Raw genomic sequence first — 21350 nt, 5'->3', positions numbered from 1 at the left:
GGTCAACAGTGCTCACACCACTCGATAAGCTTCAATCGGCTTTTACCATCTTCCATGTTCCCTACCTTAGTTCGTGATCCGACCGGGCCCACGAAGCCGGTAAGTGGGGTTGCATTCCCACTGATTGCTGGATTGCTGCCCCCCTCCGAATAGGAAGAGTCATTTCGCGTCGTCGGAGAGGGCGAAGCGCGAGCGCCGTCAACCCGCCTCCCGATCCCGACCGTCTGTTTTTCGTCCAGTCTGTGCTTCTTGACACCTGCCCCGAGCTCTCTTCGGCGCCGGTTGCCGTAGCGTGGAATGGTTGAGATCCTTCGGGCCACGTGCGATGACGGTCTGTCTGTCAGCAACGTCCGTGGACTTGTGTTGACGTCCCTGGAGATGGACGCATTTCTAATCAAGACTGATCAGCTTTCCTATACTGTGTGGCTTGGTTTCCTGTGTAAGAGCTACAGTCTACGAATTCATATCACAATCGAGGGACACAAATTTGACGGCTGAACCTCAGCGTTCTGTCGTTAAAGCTATCTAACACTGGCATCATGTGCGTCTCCAGCGTTATTATCATACATGACTACGTCTCCCTCATACATGTTCGTCGTCATCGCTCACTCTATATGCCTCGTTCAGTCAAAATGCAGGTTGCTCGCCCCAAACGCCAATTGCATGCAAAAAAACCACGGCCCATCAGTAATACTCCGGCAAGCTGCTCCACGACGGCACCGTTCCGGAGCAGTCAAAGTCCCGGTCGTAGGCCTTGGCAGGCAGGATCCCGGCCGCGAGGCCCTTTTTGTAGCTCCACAGCGGCGAGCTCTCCGTGTCCCATGTCCAGTACCACCAGCCCCACCCCTTCTCGAACGAGTGCATCTGCGCCTCGGCGAACATTTGCAGAAACTGCTTGTAATCGCTGCTGAACCCGCTGGGATCGCCGTTGGCCTTGTCGCAGCTGCACTGGCTGTCCTCTGTCGGGCACCGCGGCGTCAGGATCGATGTCGAAGAGTTGCCCGTGTCGTACGTGCCCGTCCACCGGTTGCCCCAGTTGACGTTGGTCACGTACTTGGCGCAGTCCGTGTCGGCCTGCGACCACTCGGCGAAGAGCGTCGGCCCGTAGCCCGTCGACGTGTCCATCGACTGCTCCGCCTGCTGCGTCCAGCCGTCGCAGGCGTACTGGACCTTCTTCTGGTGCGTGTACACGATCTGGTCCGTGTTGAAAATCACGTACTGGTGCACGTCGAGCGCCAGGTCGCTGTAGCCCGTCATCTTGCCCTGCCAGTTGCCGAGGCCCATGAAGCCGTCGCCAAACACCACGATGGCCTTGATCCCGTTGCCCTTGACGAGCTTGTAGGCCTGCTCCGTCCACGCGACGACATCCGTCGCGCTCAACTCCGTCATCTTTGGCTCGTTGACAAGGCCGTAGAAGGAAACGATGTTCTTGTACCGGTCCTGCGCAAAGAACTTCGACAGCCGGTCGTGCAGGTCCAAGCTGCGCTGGGCGTTGGTGGCGCCGTCGGTGCCGTTGAGCCAGCCGATGACCCCCTGACGGCCAGAGTGGTTCCACCCGTTTTGGCTGCCAGGCAGGCCGTGGACGTCGAGGTTCACGCGGAGGCCGTACTTGCGCGCCCATTCGATGCCGCGGAGGAGATATCGCCATGACGTGCGGAAGAGGTACGGATCGCCGTCGTAGACCTCAATCGCCCAGTAGTTGAAGGGAATGCGTACGTGATCGAGTCCCGCATCCGCAATCTCCTTGAACGTGTCTTCCGTCACGAAGGACTTGTAGTGGTCCTCGAGTACCTCGGCCGTCTTTTTGGCGCCCAGGTGCGTGCAGAGGGTGTACTCGTCGATGATGCCGAGACGGGAGTCGTAGTTGAATAGCGAGGGTGTGATGAAGGGCTCCAGGTTCAGCCAGCCGCCGACGTTGACTCCGCGCGCCGGTCTCGATCCGTACGAGCCCCAGTCCTCGTTGAGCTTCGGGACCTTGCTGTTGGCCTGCGTCGAGTCGTCCCAGTCGGTGTACAGGCCCATGACTGGCAGATCACCAACCATCTCGTCGGTAAAAGTGACGTTGAAATCGGTGGTGTCGGCCCAGGACCACGGGTCGAGATAGGTACCGCGCCATTTCATCGGAATGCTGTTCTTGTCCTGGCCGTCGAGGTTTACCGAGCTCGACTCGCTGTTGTTGGAGTTTTTCTTGCTAACCACCACTGCCACGACGATAATGATAATCAGCAGGACCAAGCAGACCCCAAGGCATATCCCTGGCGGCGGTTAGCTGGCGGTCGTGGACCTCTGCCGGATCACTTACAAAGCTTCTTCCTCTTCTTGATCGGCCCGGGTGGGTCGTCCACGAGACGTTCCTTCTCGAGGCTGTTGCTGTCGGTGCTGCTCCATCCGCCGCCTCTCAACCCACGCGACCCACGGCCCTCCTCGAGAATGGCGCCGCTGACCACCCGCTTCTTCTTGTGCCTGTCTTTCCGCGGTTTTTCATACGGCAAATCTCGGTACTCTTCCTTTTGCACTCGTCGCGGCCTCTCCCTCGGCGGATCCTTTTCCCTCGGAGCGTCTGCACTCTCTGCCGCGGCACGGCGTGCCCTTCGTTCCCTCCTTTCCCTCCGCAGCCTTTCCCTCTCCGCATCTCTTTCCGGGTCTCTTGGCCTCGCATCAGATCCCCGTCTCTTTGGTCTCCTCGTGTTCTCCTGGTTCAACTGCGCCAGCGCATCGGCCGAAAGCGTCTGCGAGCCCCTGCTCTCTCCAGAATCGGTCGCTGGCCGTCTCGATCTCTGCTCCTGTGACCGCCGTTTCTTGTGTTGATGTTTCCTGCCCGATGAGTCCCGCGGTCGGTGCGACGACGGTCTCGAGGATTCACCGGGCGCCATTGTTGGAGATGGAATGCCGTCAGAAAGAGTGCTAGTCGTCGTTGCACTGGAACGCTACTGACCGGCGGCCATTCCAGATGGATATACGTGTTTACGCCAAGGATACCAAGATCGTAACCATGTCCACTGCCCTGTTTTGGCGCTGGGCTGGTGGCTCGGCTGTTGGCAGAGCAACAATCGCTCGGGCCTCTTATCAGGGCGTAAAGTGGCCGCCAGGGTCGGTCGCCCGCCAAGGGCCGCTGCGACCCCGCGAACGCCGCTGCAAGCCGAACTTACATCACCCGGGTGCGGGTTAGTAGGACAGCCTCCCTCGTCGAGCCGGCGGTCTCAGTTCCTTCGTCTTTAGACATTCATGGGAATTGGGTCTCGCAGTGATTCTGCCGGCTACAAACATCATACACAATGAGGTCCATTTCATTACGTCCACTCCGCCGAGCGCTGGCGCCGTCCGTGTCGACCCAGCTTCCCCTTGCCGTCTCTCGGCTTTACTCGACGCACCCGCCCAATGCGAAGCTCAACGTCCCCGTCGACTACGCGACGACCTCTCTCCTCGCGCACTCGTCTCAGGCGGCCCTCAGCACGGCCGAGCTCCCGGCCGAAGTCCGCAATGGCACGACGAAGAAGATGAACCTGTTCCAGGCCATCAATGACGCCCTGTCGATTGCGCTGGCCGAAGACGACTCCGTCATGGTGTTTGGAGAGGACGTTGCCTTTGGCGGCGTGTTCCGGTGCACAATGAAGCTCGCCGAGACGTACGGCGCGGACCGCATCTTCAATACGCCCCTGACGGAGCAGGGCATCATGGGCTTCGCCATCGGTGTGGCAGCGGAGGGCATGCGGCCAGTAGCAGAGATCCAGTTTGCCGACTACGTATACCCGGCATTCGACCAGCTCGTCAATGAAGCGGCCAAGTTTCGATACAGAGACGGCGCATGCGGTCGCAGCGTGGGCGGTCTCACGGTCCGGATGCCTTGCGGCGGCGTCGGACACGGCGCCCTCTACCACTCCCAGTCCCCTGAGAGCCTGTTCACGCACATCCCTGGACTGCGAGTAATCATGCCGAGGTCACCCCTCCAGGCCAAGGGTCTCTTGTTGTCAGCCATTCGTAGCAACGACCCGTGCATCTTCATGGAGCCCAAGATACTCTACCGGGCCGCTGTCGAGCAAGTGCCCGCAGGGGCGTACACTCTGCCGCTGTCCAAGGCGGAGGTTCTGAAGGAGGGCAAGGACGTGACGATTGTGTCCTACGGCCAACCACTGTACACGTGCATGTCGGCCATCCAAAAGGCCGAAGAGGAGCTGGGCATCTCTGTGGAGCTCATCGACCTCAGGACGCTGTACCCGTGGGACAAGGAGTGCGTCTTTGAGAGCGTCCGCAAGACGGGCCACTGTATCGTGGTGCACGAGGCGATGGTCAATGCCGGCGTCGGCGCGGAGGTTGCTGCAGCCATCCAGGAGGACCCGGATACGTTCCTGCGACTGGAGGCGCCAGTCGCGAGGGTTGCGGGATGGAGCATTCATACGCCGTTGTTGTATGAGAAGTTCAACATTCCGGATGTTGCGAGTAAGTGGTCTTTGATGCGAGTCTTTGAACAGTTTGCTGACCTACCTAGGGGTTTACGACAATATTAAGCGGGTGTTGGACTACTGAGGCGGGAGGATGGACGTCAACTTTTAATACATACCCATGATGATCAATCTGAAGACGCGTGCGGGCTTAGACCTAGACTTTGGAAGGCAAAAGGATACCAAACTGAAGCTCAAGGCCGATCTACCGTTGCCATGTCGTGTTCGCTACTAGGAGACCAGAGTTGTAAAATCAATCGCTCTTTGAATTGCAAGCAGTGATTGCAAAGAAAGAATCGTATCTGATGTCCTGGCGAAATGATAGAAAGGTACAATCCGGTTGTGCTTCATCCCGGCTAAAGCGGAGGTTGCGCACTAACAATTAATGCCCCTTTCCTGGCCAATCCGTCGCTGCCCCCGTCATCGTCCCCGTCGTCGGTGTCCCGCCAATTGCCCCGCATCAGGTACCTTACGTTTCAACGTCCACCGCCGCATCATCACCGCCCACGCGATATTGCAAGCATACACCACTCTGGCAAATCACCCCAGAATGTCCCAAGTCGAGACCGTGTCCTCCTTCGTGGAGGGAGCTCCCCCTGGCGAGGTACGTTGAGCTGTTTCCGCCGTGCACACCCCGAGCTGACCTGATTGAAGCTCGCAGATGTCATCGCAGGTAACGACACGCTGCCACCGGTTCGCAGCCCGACCGACAGCTAACCCGACAAAGACATCAAGTCCCTCGCCGTGTCCGACCCCGAACTCGTTTCGAGCCTCGAGCCGGCGTTCGAGAAGTACAATGAGGAGCAGTTCATCACAGTGAAGCTGCCCGGCGGCAGCCAGCAGGTCGGTCAAGCGGCGCTCGAGGGAGCGATCGGAAGCTAAGGGAATACATCAGGTCATCGTCAGCTCTCACAACTCGCTGGGCAACGGTCAATACTTTGACGTCGAGAGCTCCACGAGCTTCACCTTCGACCACAGCACACAGAAGGCCAGCAACGCGCAGAGCTACGTTCTGGAGGGCGCCAACGCCGACTTGATGTAGGTGACGCTGCGTGGATGGGAGAGACGGTGCTAAACGGAATGCAGCAAGTCGACGCTGAAGAGCCTCGGCCCCTACGTCAAGGAGCACTTCCCCAACGCCGCGTACGGAGTCTACCCGACCGAGAACGACTCCAAGGTCGCTGTCATTATCGTTTCCAACAAGTACTCTCCCAATAACTTTTGGTATGTGCTTTCCCCACAGCTCCTCGAGCCTTGCTGACGTGCCCAGGAACGGCCGCTGGCGCTCCCTCTACATCTACGACCCCTCCTCCGAGAGCCTCGAGGGCTCCGTCAAGGTCGACGTGCACTACTACGAAGACGGCAACGTCCGCCTGCTCACCAGCCGCCCCACACAGACGTCCGTCTCGGGCACCGGCGCCGGCATCGTCAAGGAGATTTCGAACTCGGAGAAGAAGTACCAGGAGGAGCTCAACAGGGGGTTCACGAATTTGAGCGAGGGAGCGTTCAAGGGCCTGAGACGGCAGCTGCCCGTGACCAGACAGAAGATTGAGTGGGACAAGATCACCTCGTACCGTCTCGGACAGGACATTGGCGGAGGCAGTGGAAGGCGATGAGCTGGGGACGGGGCCGTGTTGAGTAGACGTTAGATCGATATCCTCCGTGCATTTAGCAGGCGTCCAACTGGAGCGAGACTCCCTTCGTCTGTCACGGCAATGGTTCGGTGATGTATTCCCAAAGACTCGGGCTCGCCTCGATACAAGAGTGGCTAAAACAGCCGTATGCATATCTGATGGGAATGCAGCAAAAGCGAGTGTGCCGGCGATTTTTACCCGTTCAGGAAATAAACCGCGAGCCACGGCCAAAATGCCTTGGGAACCGATATCAGAAGCCAGCTTGATTACCCCGCGCGTTCCCCGCCTTTTGCATCTGTATGGAATTGACATCACGATCCCGGAGGACGCACGGAGTGCCTCGGCATCATCCCGAACTCCCAGATGTCAGCGAGCGGGATTGACATGCGGGCAGTAAGGCCGTACGGGTTGCAAGTCAGAGACAGCTGAGCCGGTCTTATGTAGTGCGGACTGAAGGAGACGGCCGCTCTGCAGGCAGCATGGGTGATTTATCTGAATCAGGTCTGCCGTCCCAGGTCTTGGAATATTCCGTATGCTCCGTGGGATTTCGGACTGTCAACCGTCGGCCAAGAGTCCGTGAGCGCCATTTACGCGCCCACAGGGACCCCGCGGAACCGGTGAGATAAGGAACATTCCGACGGGCACAAGTCTCGAGGAACCCAACCCAGTGGCTAGAGGACGGGCGGGTTGTGGGTATGGCTGGATGATTGGCAACCCCCGCGGGACTAGGCATTACACTGGACCGGCCAGCTGCGGCGTTGCACTCGGTCGGGTTGCTTGTCGAGCCCAGTGATGTAGCAATGCAAGGATACGAACACGAAGTACTGGGGAACGGACCGGACCCTGTGGCTGAAATTCCGGCAGACGACGAGCGGTTCCGCTGTAGATATTCGCAGAGGGTTTGCGACGACGTGGAAGCGGAACTGAGATGGCGACGGCTACTCGTCGAAGCCCAGCCACGCTGCAGCGGACACCGACAGGATTCCGGCAAGAGACCCGCGTTTCGAAACGAGCTAACTGGACGCAGCAGCTTGGGCGGTCAGGACAGGCACGGCATGCCCTCACGTCGCAGTGCTTGCTCTCTTCTGAGCAACGTTCGCCCTGACTCGGAGACAGCCTGGTCGAGTCTCAATGGGCGGGGAAGAGACGTGGCACTGCCTAGGACCAAGGTAAGGAACGGGTGTCGCAGGGTAAGGCGAGGCAGGCTTGGTAGACCTAAGTTTGCGAATACAGCCGTGGGTGACATACGCCGTATTCACATTCATTTGCCAGCCCTTCCCGAGTGCGATGCCGACAGGAACGGCGGCATCACATTCGCTCCGCCGGGGTGCCAGCCCCGCTCCCACTCTCTGGGCACTGGACCTCTCCAGTCAGTCTCCAGCTGGGCTCTCAATCTCCCGTTGCTGGCCCCTAAAAACGGTACCTCGAAGGCTCAATCCCTCTAAACCCTGGACGCCCAATCCGCCAGGCCGGCGAATCACAGCAGGTGTGCACTAATTTCGGTGTCCCTCATTGGCCCGAAAGTCCCCCCTGAGCGGACCCCCGATATCCTTTTTTCCCCCCAAGCTGCAATTGTGTCCACTGTCAAAGCAGAAGCTTCCATCAGCTATCCCCCCCCCGATTTTACGCGATAATAGTGAAGCGGGCTCAACAACATCCGAGCTGGCCTGATTGTGCAACTGCCACCTCTAAATCTCGCCAAAAAGTCTCTTTGTCCTGCTTCTTCACCTGCTTCGCACATCCACCCACCAAGTTTCACCGAAATAAAAGAACAGTTCGCAACCCCGTTTGCTGCTCAACAAAAGCCACGTTTATCACCAACAGAACGAGAACCCTCTTTTGCGAAATCTGTCACAATGGGCGGCGTCGAACTCACCTACCAGGATGTTGCCGAGCACAACACCAAGAAGGACATTTACATTGTAGTCCATGACAAGATCTACGACTGCACCAAGTTTGTCGACGAGCACCCGTGAGTACTACTCGACCTCGGCTGCTCCTGAATGGCCGGCTCCCCCATTGTCCGTCTGTTCGTCCCAACTGACGTTTTGTCTCTAGCGGTGGTGAGGAGGTTCTGCTCGATGTCGGCGGTCAGGATGCCTCCGAGGCTTTCGAGGATGTCGGCCACAGCGACGAGGCCCGCGAGACCCTCGACCAGCTCTACATTGGCGACCTGAAGCGCCAGGTAAGCCGAACCCCCTCCGCGCGCATGCGCACATGCTCGGGATATTCACAGCTAACGCTCCTCTTCCTCTTCAGCCCGGCGACCCTTCCCCCAAGAAGCAAACCGCTCCCGCCACCTCCGCCGGCCACACCGAGAGTCCCGGCTTCGGCATCGGCCTGTACGCCGTCCTCCTCATCGGCGGTGTCCTCGCCTACGTCGCCTACAACTACCAGCAGCAGCAACAGCAGCAGTCCGCATAAGTTTCTCAGCGGACTTTTGTTGTGTTTTTTGACTGCCAAGCGAGTACTTTAGGGGGGATGAATATGGAAGCCGTCACCGCGCACGGTTCCAGAGGGGAAACGCGCGCGCGCCGCCCCGTAATGAGGCACGCAGGCGGATGTGAAGGGATTGGTGACGGGTGTCTCTCGTCTTAACGATCATCTGACAAGGTTTGACGTCGGTCGGCAGGAGCTTTCTTGACGTCGTGAGGTGGATCTGGCTGGTTGTGCTTCGACTGAGCCGAATCTGCCGGTTGAAGATATTGCTTTTAATAGAATATACGTTCGGTCACGATTCTTATGGACATTTGTTTACGGGGTGTTGGAGAGGGGCAAGAAGCGCTGGATATAGTTGACAACAAGGATGAGTGTGTCTTGCTGTCTGCGATTCTCTGGACATTTCGGACTCGGGATGCATGTGACTGGCTGCTCAGCGCTGACCGCTTTGATGGTGCGCATGTCACCAACCATTGCGGCCAATGCCAGGACGCCTTATTCCAGACATATCTCTATAGCCCGGACTTGTTTGCCGTCAAATCAATCACAAAAATCACAAAAATCACAAAAACCATACCTACCAAGGTCAACTCCCACTCTTGAAGGCCACTTTCGGCTCCCACTCCTGCGTCAACCCGCCATAGGGGCATGGCCCGTGCATGCCATATCCACAGCCACTCTGTCGCCAGCTTGTGAGAGACAGCAGCCGGAACCCATCGGAAAATTGCATGAGACACCCACAAGGTACATGATGGGTCTATCATTGAGGCAAGCGAGAGTCCGTAGGCGTCCATCGGAAATTCATTCGATCGGAGATAAAGGTGCCTGCCGTGGCTTAGCTCATCAGCCACGTCCGTGCGCCACAGCGTCGAACGTCCAAGAGGATTGAATCAGCAGCTTCCCATCTCGGCTCAGCAAAGAATCTTCCCTCCGTCACCCTGCTTGCGCCGTCATTGTCAACCGGCTGATCGCAGCAAACGCCTGGATATAGTTGTGGATATCGAAGCAGCGGGAACGACAGGAGAAAAACGAACAAGGCACGACAGCGCGACCCGAGGAGAGCGACCGCGAGGACGAGGCAGCGAGCCGCCGACGACAGGGCGCCGCCCAGCCCACGCAGCTGACCATTGAAGCGAAGAGTTGTCGGGAGATCTGGGAATCTACGGGATACGAGCGACGGCGAAAAGGCTCCCGAAAGACTTGATCTTGTTCCTGCTTCTCGATCGGCAGAGGAGCGCGGCTGCCTGGTCACTCACTAAACGTCTATCGAGCCAGCAACACCCACGACCGCATGCTAAGAAGCGTCTACAACCCGTCATCGACTCCCTCCAATATATACTAGACACCGTCCACACCCGCCAAGATGTCGTCCCTCCTCGAGAAGCAAAAGGCAGCCTTCAACAGCTCGCTCGCCTCGGCCGCCAGCAAGCTAACGGCCAAGAAGCCGTCGTTGGCGCCCCCCTCGCCCTCTCCCTCTGTCGGCAGCACCGCATCCAAGAACGATGCCTCGTCCGGCAAGCGCAAGCGCGATCCCAACACTGTCGTCTACTCGCAGCCTCAGAACACTAGTTTTGGTCAAGAGGTCTTCACGCAGATGCAGTATGCCCTCGAGTGGCTCAAGGGCAAGGACGAACCGAAGACGGCCACGGAGATCTTTGACCACCTGGGCCAGACGCGCAGCACCGACAAGCACAAGCAGTCGCTGGTCGAGGCCATGCGCCGTCATCCTCGCATTCAGTGGGTCCCCGACTCGAAGCTGTCGGAGCAGACGTGGAGGACCGGCACGTACATCCACCGGCCCATCATCCCTGGCGTCAAGGATAAGATCTCGCTCCTGCGCCACCTGCAGAGCAAGAAGGACGCCGAGGGGACCAACGTCAAGGACCTGAAAGACGGCTGGCCCGACTGCGACCAGGCGTTGATGGAGCTGGAGCGCGAGCACAAGATCCTCATCGTCAAGACGAAGAAGGAGCAGCACCCCCGCGCCATCTGGCTCGACGACGCGACGCTGCACCACCACGTCGACGACGAGTTTAAGCGCATGTGGAACGCCGTCGAGGTGCCGAGCACTGACGACATCGTCAAGAAGCTCGTCTCCGTCGGGCAGAAGCCCGCCAGCGCCGACCCGAGCCTCATCAAGAAGGTCGATCCCAAGAACAACAAGCAAAAGAAGCGCGCCGTCCGCCGCACCGGCAAGACGACCAACACGCACATGGAGCATCTGCTCAAGGACTACAGTCACCTTACTAAGCGGTAGATGGACACATTCGGCTGCATTTCTGGCGTTTTGATGGGCGGCGGCTCTTTGGGCGAATTCGGATAGGTTTCCTCGGTCTTATAGAATGGGTTTCAGACTGGCTTCGTCACGGCCGATTAGGGACAGGTCCTGTGGTGACGGGCAGAAAAGGCGATGAATAAACTTATTACCAGACCCGATGCTCAACTGCGGTATCATCCGCGCCGCTATGCTGCTGACTCGACTAGGCAACCCTCTCACTCTCACTCCTCGGCAACTCTCTCAAAAACTCTCAGAAAGACGTCTGGCTCCTGTTTCCCGCCGACTCTCCACCGGCCTTGGATGGTGAAGGTGGGCACGCCGTTCACGCCCGCTTTCCTCGCGCGGATGACCTCGCCGTCGACGATCTCGCCGGCCCGCTCGCTGCCGAGCACCCTCGCAGCCTCGTGCTCATCCAGCCCCGCCTCCGCCGCCGCCGCCAGCAGGAACTCCCTGTCCGAAATGTCGGCACCCTCCTCAAAGTGGCCCCGGAACAGGGCATCCAGCAGCCGGTCCTGCACGTCGAAGCCCTTCATCAACGCGAGGGCGATGAGCTTGTGGCACTGCCGAGAGTTGCCCGTGGTACCGCTAATGTCGAGTTTGATGCCCGCGCGGCTGCAGTCGGACGAGATGCGTTCGAAAGCCGTCTCAAAATCGCCCGCCACGGAGAACGTCCTCGTGTAGACGGTGCGCTTATCGTATCCTGCGTCTGCGTCAGTGTGAGTCTAAGTGAGAATGGACGGCCAACCGACCAGAGTTCTTCATCGCCGGGCTGAGATAGAAGGGCTTCCACGCCACCTGGAACTCGGCGGACGGGTCCGTCTCGCGGTACAGCTCGATCGCGCGGTCGAGGTTCTTTTTGCCGACGTAGCACCACGGACAGAGCATGTCCGTGACGGCCTCGATACGAATGACTGTCATTTCGTTTTGTGCGTCGTGAGATTCTGCAAAATGTCGAAAGTGGTGGGCGAAAACGTGATATCCCTCTTAGCCCCGAAGCAGAAAAGCCTCGGTCCGCGATGGCGTCAAACCGCGTGGGATCAGCTACACGCTCTGCGGGGACTGCTAACTTCAATCCGGGGATGGACGGGCAAAAGGCGAAAGAATGAATCAGGGCCAGCCATGCATCTTAAGTCTCGAGAGAGTGTCTCTTTTTTCCCCCCTCACTTCGGCCGCCCACGCCTCAGGTGAGGTCAAGAGACCCAAGGCACGACGTTGAATAGTAATCAGGCTTGCTTCCCGCCGGCTGAGCTGCCAGTGGGATAAATATCCCACAAACACCCAGACACTGTTTCTGTCTCTTACGCACCCCCCTCCCCCTACTCTTCTCGGCTTACACCAAGACAAGCAAACACGGGCGAGGGTTCCACCAGAGACTGTATACTAATCGAGTCATCTCTGGGGGCTACCGAGAACGAGACGTTCGGATTAGCGATTCAGAACGACAAGCAAGAACTGGAAAACGGGTACACTCGGACTAGCAATCTACCTTTTGGGGGGATGCCACGCGCAACGCCCGCCCTGCCCGTCTCACTAAAGCCAAAAAAAAAGGAGCCATCCGTCTCCGGTTTCCTCTCGCATTATCCGAGCTCCTGACCTCAGAAGAACGATTCAAGATTTCGAGTTGAGTAATCACTTATTTCCCAAATGCAGCAAATGCAGCAACCAACACCTGCGAGCCAGCCGACCAACCAAATGTCACCCGCGGAAGGCGGTCCTCTGTCCCCCGCAGAAACACTTTTTTTTCTTTCTGATTTTCTCATCAATCCGAGACCAGAACAAACGACGTATGCCTCGGGTCTGAATCGCCCCGCCCGCCTCACTCATGTTGCTGAGGCTAGATCGCCCCGATTAGAAAACAAGAACCGCGTTTGGTCATCAGCTTTCGATGATGAGCAAATGGGTTCGGCCGAAAAGCTGTCATCCAGCCGCTGTCAGCGCATGCGGGAGCGAGGCCACTTGTTAAGCAGGCTCACGTGGCCGTCCCCTTGGCATCGAACGAAGCCCGTCGGCCCAGCTACCATTCCATCATAAGTTTGCCAAGTGCAGCGGGTCGCCGTCCACGGACCATCCAACGCAACGCTACCTTAGACTCGCCCCGTCGTCCGCACACTGACCATCGTGAGATCGAACCTCAAGCTTGGCCCTGGTCACGTCTGCTCCCCACTTGGATTGTCACTGAGATCGCAGGAGGTTTACCAGCCAGGCAGTGTCGTAATCCGTCTCCCTTCTAATCGCCTATTTTGTTGTCATCTATCATCGTCCATAGTTGTCGTCCATCATCGTCGTCGTCTCCTGTCGTCTTCTTCTACCGCCCTCGGTGTCGTTGTCGGTTTCTCTGCTACTTTCATCCCCATCGAGGTATTAGGTGTACTACAATTGAAGCTGTCGAGAATACTGCCCCCCACCTGGATTGTCACTGAATTCACAGACTTGTGATGAGAAGAATAAGCTACTCGCGTTCATTGTCTAGTACAGGTTTGCATACAAAGATCCGCAACAAAACAAGAGTCCAGTCCTTTATCGGGGTGTCCCGCCCAGGAGCGCTCGTTTCCTGATCTTGGAAACTCCTCCCAACCGTTGCCTCCCGCCAATGCCTATGCAGGCCCAGAGTCATCATGAAGTTGTGCTTTCCGCCCGTCTATCAAGCTACAAAAGAAAAGGCGTGTTTTTAAACGAACCAGATGGCTGACCGACCCTGTGGTATCTCCCTGACCAGTTCCCGGTGCAGCCCGCAGTATTAAAGTTGTATGTATTTACCCACCCACCAACTTGCCATGCACAAACTTTTCGTTACTCGAGGAAAAAGAAAAAGACACAGCTGTCCGAGGAAGACGCAGACAGATCACTCGCCCTGAGACTGCTAGTGAGCGCCCGCCCACAGTTCGCTCTGACGACCCTTGATATCGTAGGCGGTGGGGGGCTCCGTGCTCTGGGGGCGGCGGACCTGGCCGGCGTTGCCGTAGAACATCTGGCCGCCGAGGGAGGGGGCAGACGGGTACGCGTCGGGGTCGGGGTAGGTGTATCCGTTGCCGCCGTTGCTGCTGTGCGAGGGCGACGGGACGTGAGACGGGGACTGCCAGCCGACGCTGCTCATGTGAGGGCTGCCGCCTGCGCTGCCGGGACCCGAGTGCTGCTCGACGCTGGGCTCCAGCGTGGGAGGAGGACCGTAGCCCGTAGGGTGGGAGGTCGGGCGGATGCCGTTGTTGTAGCCGGCCGATGTTGTCGACGCAGGGCTGCCGACGTGCATGTCGCGCTGGAGGTGCACGGGGAGGGAGCTGTTGCCCATGTACTGGAACTCGGCGTTGGCACGATGCATGTTGTCCGCGCTTGGAGACATTGACAGGGTCCGCTGGCCGGGCGAGGGTGTCGTCAGAGGGGAGCCACGGTTGGACATGGCGTCTCCGTCGGAGCGGGTGGGCTTCGCAGCAGCTCCGCGGGCGGCAAGCGCAGCGGCGGTGGCCGCAGCCGCCTCCTCAACGGTGCCGGTGTGGTGGTTTTGATGCCTGGTCAGGGTGGTGCGGCGGGTAAAGGTCTTTTGGCAGTCGGCGTACGGGCACTTGTACGGACGCTTGCCGGAGTGGATTCGGCGGTGACGGGCGAGGGAACTGCTGTCGCTGAAAGGCTTGCCGCACCGCTCACACATGTGAGGCTTTTCGCCCGTGTGGACACGCTGGTGGACGGTGAGGGCAGATCGCTGGATAAACTGCTTGCCGCAGTTGGGGAAGTCGCAGACGTGAGGGCGGATACCGCTGTGAATGCGTTCTGTTCAAGTTAGTGCTGGACCTCGAGACACTAGATCAGTACATACCGTGACGGGCCAGGTCGCTGCGGCGGGCGAAGCCCTTGCCGCAGGTGCTGCACGGGTAGGCCTTTGTAGGCTGCTGAGGTGCCTGCTGCTCGGGCGCCTTATAGCCCATGTGCTGGGACATCTCTTGCGGGATGCCAGGCAGGATCGGTGCCATGTGAGAGACAGGAACCTGCATGGACATCGGGGCGCCGACCATGGCGCTGGGAGAGGGGTATGAGCCGGCGCTGGGCGACGGGTATGATCGTGGGACACCTTCCATGGTGTGACGAGAGTGCTGGGAGTATTCAGATCCGTGAGGGGAGCCGGCGCGGTCCATTGGGGGTTCGGCCATGTTTCTCGCGGTGAGTTGAGGGAGATGAGGCATCTGGCGATCCGGGGTGTTTCCGGTGTGCATGGGGGCGTGCTGTTGCATAGCTCTTTGATTCATCAAGTTACCAATGTCCATTACTTCGCCCGGAACAGGCGACCTCATATTACGATGGAAATCGCCAGTCAGTGTCAGTATCCCTGCTGCGTGGATGGCCAGCTTGCAGGATGGTTTTCGGACGGTTCACCGCGTCAGACGAAGGTGACTTTAGGTTCAAAAGGACTGCGTGTTCTTGAAAAAGGTTAGTATACAGAGCGACACCGAGAGGCAAGAGGCTAAAAGGACGAAGGCGCCTAGGAAGCAGCGCCATCTTGAGGGGGGAAGCACATCGCCACGAGTAGGGAGCGTTTTGAGTGCGACTCCACACACAGGGTTGGGCAAGGCAAAATGATCGCGGGGGTAGCCCGGCATGCTCGCTGGCATGACTAGAAGTGCCAGGAGCACCTGGTGGCGGATCCGGGCTGAATCAGACTGACGGGTTGTGCTCGCAGGCTTACCTTGTACGGGTGCTGCGAAAAATCCGGGAGAGACCGATCAAAGATCACAGACCAGTATGTTGCTCGTCCTTGCCGCCCAAAGTATCCCCCCGGGTCAAGCTTCGCTCGAGTCGAGATCGGTGTTGCTTGGTGTTGAGTAGGTAGCCGGAGCGGTGACGATTATATATAGTGACTCGGGTTGTGTCGGTAAGAATATCGACGTGGCGCAAGGAGTGGTGATGATCGTAGGACGGAGGCACAGCCCACCACAGATTAATCGTCGGAGATGGCACGCGTGCGGAGAGCACTTGTAGAGTCGATCGAGGGATGGTTGTGTCCTGCTCGGATGTGTGCGAGTCGAGTCGCGATGAAGGCGGAAAAGCAGAGGGAGTGAATAGGTGTGAAGGCGGCCGTATCAGATCGACCAACTAGACGCGCCTCCTGTCAGTAGATGCAGATGGAAGGCCTGATATACAGGCTAGAAGAGTGTCAAAGCCAGGATTGATGGCCGGGAGAGAGAGTGTGGAAGGAAAGGAAAAGCTGGTGCCTCCGACGCCGAGGGCTGTCCAGTGTCGAGCAGTGGTTGTCAAAGTTCGCGTACAGACGGTCTCGGATGAGATGAGGTAACAAGGGCCAAGAAACCTTATGATCGGGGGTGCAGATGGTCCGGCAGGGTTAGGGGAAAAGTGGACGTGTGAAAGCGCGAGGTGAGAGGGAAAAAAAAAAAAAATTAGCTGCGGCGACGTGACCAAGGCGCTGGACAGCCCCAGAAGTGGCCCCAGGCAAGGTGGCAGCCACAGGCCAACACGGTTGGAGGTACGTACCGCCACGCGCAGCAAGGAGGAAGGAGCAGACAGTGGCAGTGGCAGCGGCAGCCAGCGGCAACAGCCCAAATGGCGTGGGAACAAGCCAGGAACGCTGCCGGGTGAACAGGCCAACGACGTGAACGCTGCAAACAGGAACGGGAAACGGGCAAACGACAACCTCGATGGACCTCGATGCGGCAGCGGCAGAAATGAAGGTGGGCAGGAAAGTAAACAGAAAAAGCGGTGCAGCTTACCTGATGACCACGACCTGGGTATCTCAATGCGGGTTTGCAGTTCCTTTTCGGTGTCGGAATGCGTCGTCAATGGCAAGGAAAGGAAAGAAAAGGTAGGAAAAAGAAAGCACGGTTGACTGAGTTTTGTCGCTACTGCAGAGGGAGCGTTGAGATATGTAAGGTGTGGGAAAAAAGGGCCCCCTTCCTGCTTGGTGTATGCGCGTGTGTGTGGGATGCAGTGCGTTGCGGCGGTGCGAGCAAAAGCCTGAGCCTGAGCAGAGAGCAAGGGAAAGGAAGGAAGAAGCTGTGACGCAGCAGGCGGCGGAGCGCAGGGACTGACGGACGGGGTTCGGCAGGTATTATAAAAATGTCAACCACGGAGACGATCCTTTTAGTGAGACCGGGGGGGCAGAAAGGAAGGAGGGAAGGGGGGGGGGGGGGGGGGGGGGGGGGTAACGGATCGATCAGAAGAGCCAGGTAGGGGCCGGACAGGTTGTTGTGGACATGGGCAGGACGATGGACGGTGGTGGACGGACGGGATGGGGACAAAAGAAATGGGTTTATTTTATGAATCGAATGAGAGGTGAGAGCAGAATATGAATAAGGACAAGTAAGGGTAGGTAGGCAAAAGTGAGGTACGGATGACGGACGGTGTGTCGAGGTACATTCAGACATACTTTGCAGCGCGAGGTACTTGTTTGATGGCCCGGCGTGTCCTGACTGACTTGACCCAGAGGAGAGAAAAAAAGATTCATTACACACGCACTCATCTCGTTCATACATGGCCTCTTCCACCACACACACCCACGAGTGTGCTGCGTACCTTTCCATCCTCATTCAATCTTTTGCACACAGTACCAGGCGAGCACACACACACGCATACACACACACTCTCACACACACACAAGTAACAGCGAGAAAGGCAGCTCCTGAGATGCGAAGTGCTCGACTCGCACGCGCACCCTCCCCCCAAGTCAGGTCAAGTGAGATGTCCCAAGTGCGGAAGCTTGGTGAATTGAAACGAACGGTTTAGCTGGGACGCTGGCCAGAGTGGACACCGGGGCCATTCACGCTGAAGCAGGAACGAACGGGGGTGACGGGGGTTGGCAGAGCCACGGCAGGGCCAGGAGGTCACCCTACCTAGGTGGCCCTGAGGTGGGTGGATACGAGGGTACTTCGGTACGTGGGGACCTCACCCTGCTTAGGTCACATCTTTCCACGTCCTTTCCTCAGCAAGGGTGCGTGCCCCCTGCACTGCTCGCCCACCCCTGCCTTCCTCGCCTTCCACGTCCTTTCCTCTTCCTGCCTTTCCTGCCCTTCTGTCGCCCAAACCGTACACTGAGTTTCCACCTGCCGCAAGTTCCCACCACACGTACCTGCCAGCCACTGCCAGTGCCTGCGCCTGCGCCTGTCGTACCCAGTGCGCACAGTGCCGGCCGCCCTCGACTTTGGCTTGCCCGGGCAGCGAGTGACCTCAGCTCGCTCGTGCACACGGAGTGCTCCCTGAGAGGCCTGAGGTAACCTGACGGGAGGTGCTGGATCTGCCCTGTTGGACCAAGGAGACCTCCATGTCAGTGACGATCGTCCTTGTGCTGTTGTTCCATTGCCGGTTGGGCCACCGCTAGTCGTGGGAGGCCATTCAGGGGTTGGGACCGCCCTGCGAGCTGCACCTGGAGCTGACGCTTGCGGGCGGACTGCCCATTCTCTCTACAGTCGTCTTTTGCAATTGCCATTGGCAGCGCCGTCGTCGACGGAAAGGAAGCAAATGCCCCAGTCAGCGTCGACGGGAATCACAGGAACAGACATTATGCACCAAACGGCCTGAGCACGGCACGACAGCGGCCAGCAATGGCTGCGGCGGACCTTGTGCACGAATAGCGGCACCAACGACGTGGACGCCTCCCTATGCCAATGCCAATGCCAATGTCAAAGCCCGGTCGACTGTCCAACTAACTGGTCTACGCAGTACCATGACTACGGACACCCAGCAGACCCAGCAGCAACGCGATAGTAACGACCACCTCCCATCCGTTGACCACCCTCCATCACGGCGCTTCATGTCCATGTCAAATGAGCCGTTGAGAAAACAGACAAACAATACGGACCGATCTGCACGCCCTGCATCATCAATCAGAATAGGGGACCACCTGTCATCACCGCTACGTGCGTACCTGACGATTACCTACAGCTGCCGCCGACACCGCCGCCTGCCGCCGCCGCAGTTACCGCCCGTCGTGCTCATCATCATCTTCATCGTCCCTCTGCTCCCCGTTGCTGTTCAGGGGCCATCGCCAGGAACCTAGACACCACCCAGCGCTGTCTGTCCGCTCCCCTGGCTGGGCTGGCTCGCCTAGCAGAGCAAACCCCCCCGGCGACTATTTGGCTTTTCTCTCGTTTTGCCTCGTCATCATCAAACAATCGGGTTATTTCTGCCATCATCTCCACCAAAAGAGTGGACCGCTCGTCTCCCAGTCAAATGCTAGAACGAGACACACCAAATTACCTTTCGCATCCCCACAGACAAAACCTACGATAGGGCGGAGCAGGGGTGGTTGCTCGCATCTGTTTCCCATGCCGCCAGGGACTGCCCGCTGCCCGAACTGCTCAGAATCTGAACTGACTTGACAATGGGAGTCTGGCCTTCGTGGAGGCTCGTGAGGGTGCACTGCGCAACCAAGAAAACATGATGAGCGGGAAACCCCAGCACTCAGAGCACACGACGGCCACCGATGAATCTCTCGCCAACACCCGTTTTGACCAATGACCAGCCTCTGGCCGTGAAGGTGGCCATCCATCCATCCATCCAGCGCCCGCCGTGCCATGCCATCCCTGGGCCTGGCGATGGCCAAAATGTGGCCGCCGGCACTCGGGTACCTACCCAACCACCACCACCGCCAGTGCTCGTCAGATAAGGTAGACTTGGCGGTGCTCCGACCCTGTGCCAGACGAATGTTCCAAAGCTTCCATGTAGCCACTCCCCTCCTCGATTGGGCAAGCACCGTTGTCGCCGGCCGGGCATCATTGAGCGTGTGCTGTCATGGAGGGCAGACAGAGTGTGGCCAGAGCCACTCCATCTCGCATTATCCCGAGTCCCAGATCACCCAACGCGCAGTATCCGGATCTCTTCGCAGCATCTCACGCGCATCTCTCGCCTCCGCGTCGTACGGCCGTGCCTGACGTCTACCTGCGATGGCCTGGCACCTTACATGAACGGCAACCAGCCCCCGACAATGGGCAGGCGCAGCTCATTACCGCTCATTTCCCACGCGGCACCCTCACAAAGACCATCTTGGAGACTAGCCGCCGCAGAAGCTGTCGCCACCCTAGTGTTTGCGCCAGCTGCTTCTTGGCAGCCGAACCTCGAAGGGAAAGGGAAGAAATGCATCATTATGCCCATGACCGTAATGTTACGGCACGAGGTGCAGAGTGCCATCTAATGAACGCTCGGACGCCATGAAATTGGCTGCGGCCTTCAGAGCACGTATCAAAGTCACGAAACAAAGTTGCGCTGGAGCTGTTTGAATGGTCCCTTGCTCCCCCTTCCCAGCCCATGCCTATTCCGTGCTGTCACTGACGTCTGAAGCCGAGCCTCTCTTTGCTATAGCATGGCCAATCTCGATCCAAGGGCCTTGCGAGAGTGCAGGGGCACCCGGCTGCGCCGCCGTATGAAAGGGGCAATATCATGGAATCACTCCATTCCTTCTGGAAGAGAGGTCTGTTTGCCAGAGGAAACCTTCTGGCGCGCCGTGACGGTGAACAGGCCCGGCAATCACACACGCCAGCCTTGGGGACAAGCCATTTGGCCTGAACAAGTCGTCATCCTCGTGTGTGTTGGCCGTTTGGCAAACTAGGATCTATTAATGGCCCTTGGGACAAGACAGACGCAGCCGTTGAACCGTTGTCCCAAGGGCCCTTTGCAACTGGACTGCGCTTCGGACAGTAGGAGGGCACTGTGTGTCCGTGGCGTGGTACATGCAGCAGGAGCACAGAAGCCTCCGTCGACGGCTTCGAGTATTCTGCACGTCAGCGGGGTTCCTAATTCAAATGCTGAATGACGCGCCGGGCTTGCAGCCTCCTCGCCGGGGAAACGTCTTCAAAAAGCCATCCTGCAGGCCGCCCTGCTCGTACTGCGGTACTCGAGCAAACGTCCATGGAGAAAACATGCCATTGGAGTCGGAATCGGCCCCCAGAGGGATACACACGACAGGGGCACACAACAGCCGACCCCTCTCCGCCGATGATCAGCATCACCAAGTGGACGGCCTTGACGTCTCTGCCTCTGCTGGGCCGGCTCTTGTGCAGGGCAGCTGAGCATCTGAGCCAGGGAGCAGCGGCCAAAAAGGGGTGCCGCCGCCAACATCTGTGACAAGATGCTGCAGGGATGGAAGCACTAGCCTGGCACAAAAGCTGGATGCGTGGGGAGAGGCGATGGTCCATGCATGAAGGCAGGAAATTGGGAGATTGGCACTAGTCCCGCCGGGGAAGGTTTCCAGAAGCCTTCTAGAAGGGATTGACGGCGTAGAAGCCTGGATGGAATTACGGCTGCGTCAAAGGGATGGGCTGCGCCGCCGTCTCGCCGCTTCATCTGCGACGAGGGTGGAACCTCGAGGTCAAACCGCCCCTGCAGGCCCTTTTTTCCCTCTCCACTCCTTCTGGAATGCTTCGAGAAGGTTGGTCAAGCTCAGGGGTCCCCGGGTAATTGGCCGGCCGAGCAAGATTACACGGACTTCTTGCTGCACACGGCAGGGCCTGGCAAGCAGGGCACCTGGCATCGTATCAGCCTTGGACGCGCTTGCTGGCGTCGCGCGGACGGACTGGAGGCCCGTCTCGCTCACACGGTCACGATACCGTACAGCGCTCAGCTCGCGCC

The 21350-nt window shown here is 58.4% G+C and overlaps 7 protein-coding genes across 7 annotated transcripts; 4 read left to right on the top strand and 3 right to left on the bottom strand.

Moving 5' to 3' along the window:
• Positions 1-684: 684 nt before the first annotated feature.
• exgD (putative glucan 1,3-beta-glucosidase D) lies at positions 685-2873 on the bottom strand (the record flags this gene model as incomplete). The annotated part of the gene is made up of 2 exons (XM_037318893.1): positions 685-2255; positions 2303-2873. The coding sequence occupies 2 exons, from the start codon at positions 2871-2873 to the stop codon at positions 685-687; spliced, it is 2142 nt and encodes a 713-aa protein (XP_037182999.1).
• A 402-nt stretch (positions 2874-3275) lies between these two features.
• Positions 3276-4524, top strand: CGCA056_v003635 (2-oxoisovalerate dehydrogenase subunit beta; the record flags this gene model as incomplete). The annotated part of the gene is made up of 2 exons (XM_037318892.1): positions 3276-4437; positions 4487-4524. The coding sequence occupies 2 exons, from the start codon at positions 3276-3278 to the stop codon at positions 4522-4524; spliced, it is 1200 nt and encodes a 399-aa protein (XP_037182996.1).
• Positions 4525-4989: 465 nt separating this feature from the next.
• CAP1 (F-actin-capping protein subunit alpha) lies at positions 4990-6055 on the top strand (the record flags this gene model as incomplete). The annotated part of the gene is made up of 6 exons (XM_037318891.1): positions 4990-5043; positions 5094-5112; positions 5167-5282; positions 5335-5477; positions 5526-5663; positions 5710-6055. The coding sequence occupies 6 exons, from the start codon at positions 4990-4992 to the stop codon at positions 6053-6055; spliced, it is 816 nt and encodes a 271-aa protein (XP_037182997.1).
• Positions 6056-7929: 1874 nt separating this feature from the next.
• Positions 7930-8497, top strand: CGCA056_v003633 (putative cytochrome b5; the record flags this gene model as incomplete). The annotated part of the gene is made up of 3 exons (XM_037318890.1): positions 7930-8045; positions 8132-8258; positions 8333-8497. 3 exons carry the CDS (start codon positions 7930-7932, stop codon positions 8495-8497), a joined length of 408 nt encoding a protein of 135 aa, XP_037182994.1.
• Positions 8498-9875: 1378 nt separating this feature from the next.
• On the top strand, positions 9876-10769 carry tfa2 (Transcription initiation factor IIE subunit beta; the record flags this gene model as incomplete). Its single annotated transcript, XM_037318889.1, has 1 exon — positions 9876-10769. One exon carries the CDS (start codon positions 9876-9878, stop codon positions 10767-10769), a length of 894 nt encoding a protein of 297 aa, XP_037182995.1.
• A 242-nt stretch (positions 10770-11011) lies between these two features.
• CGCA056_v003631 (uncharacterized protein) lies at positions 11012-11708 on the bottom strand (the record flags this gene model as incomplete). The annotated part of the gene is made up of 2 exons (XM_037318888.1): positions 11012-11490; positions 11540-11708. 2 exons carry the CDS (start codon positions 11706-11708, stop codon positions 11012-11014), a joined length of 648 nt encoding a protein of 215 aa, XP_037182992.1.
• Positions 11709-13650: 1942 nt separating this feature from the next.
• On the bottom strand, positions 13651-15043 carry Zkscan3 (Zinc finger protein with KRAB and SCAN domains 3; the record flags this gene model as incomplete). The annotated part of the gene is made up of 2 exons (XM_037318887.1): positions 13651-14552; positions 14599-15043. The coding sequence occupies 2 exons, from the start codon at positions 15041-15043 to the stop codon at positions 13651-13653; spliced, it is 1347 nt and encodes a 448-aa protein (XP_037182993.1).
• Positions 15044-21350: the final 6307 nt, after the last annotated feature.

The sequence above is a fragment of the Colletotrichum aenigma genome (genome assembly GCF_013390185.1).
Source record: "Colletotrichum aenigma strain Cg56 chromosome Unknown KSG_Cg56_contig02, whole genome shotgun sequence".
Taxonomy (NCBI): domain Eukaryota; kingdom Fungi; phylum Ascomycota; class Sordariomycetes; order Glomerellales; family Glomerellaceae; genus Colletotrichum; species Colletotrichum aenigma.
This window is presented reverse-complemented; position numbering and strand designations above follow the sequence as displayed.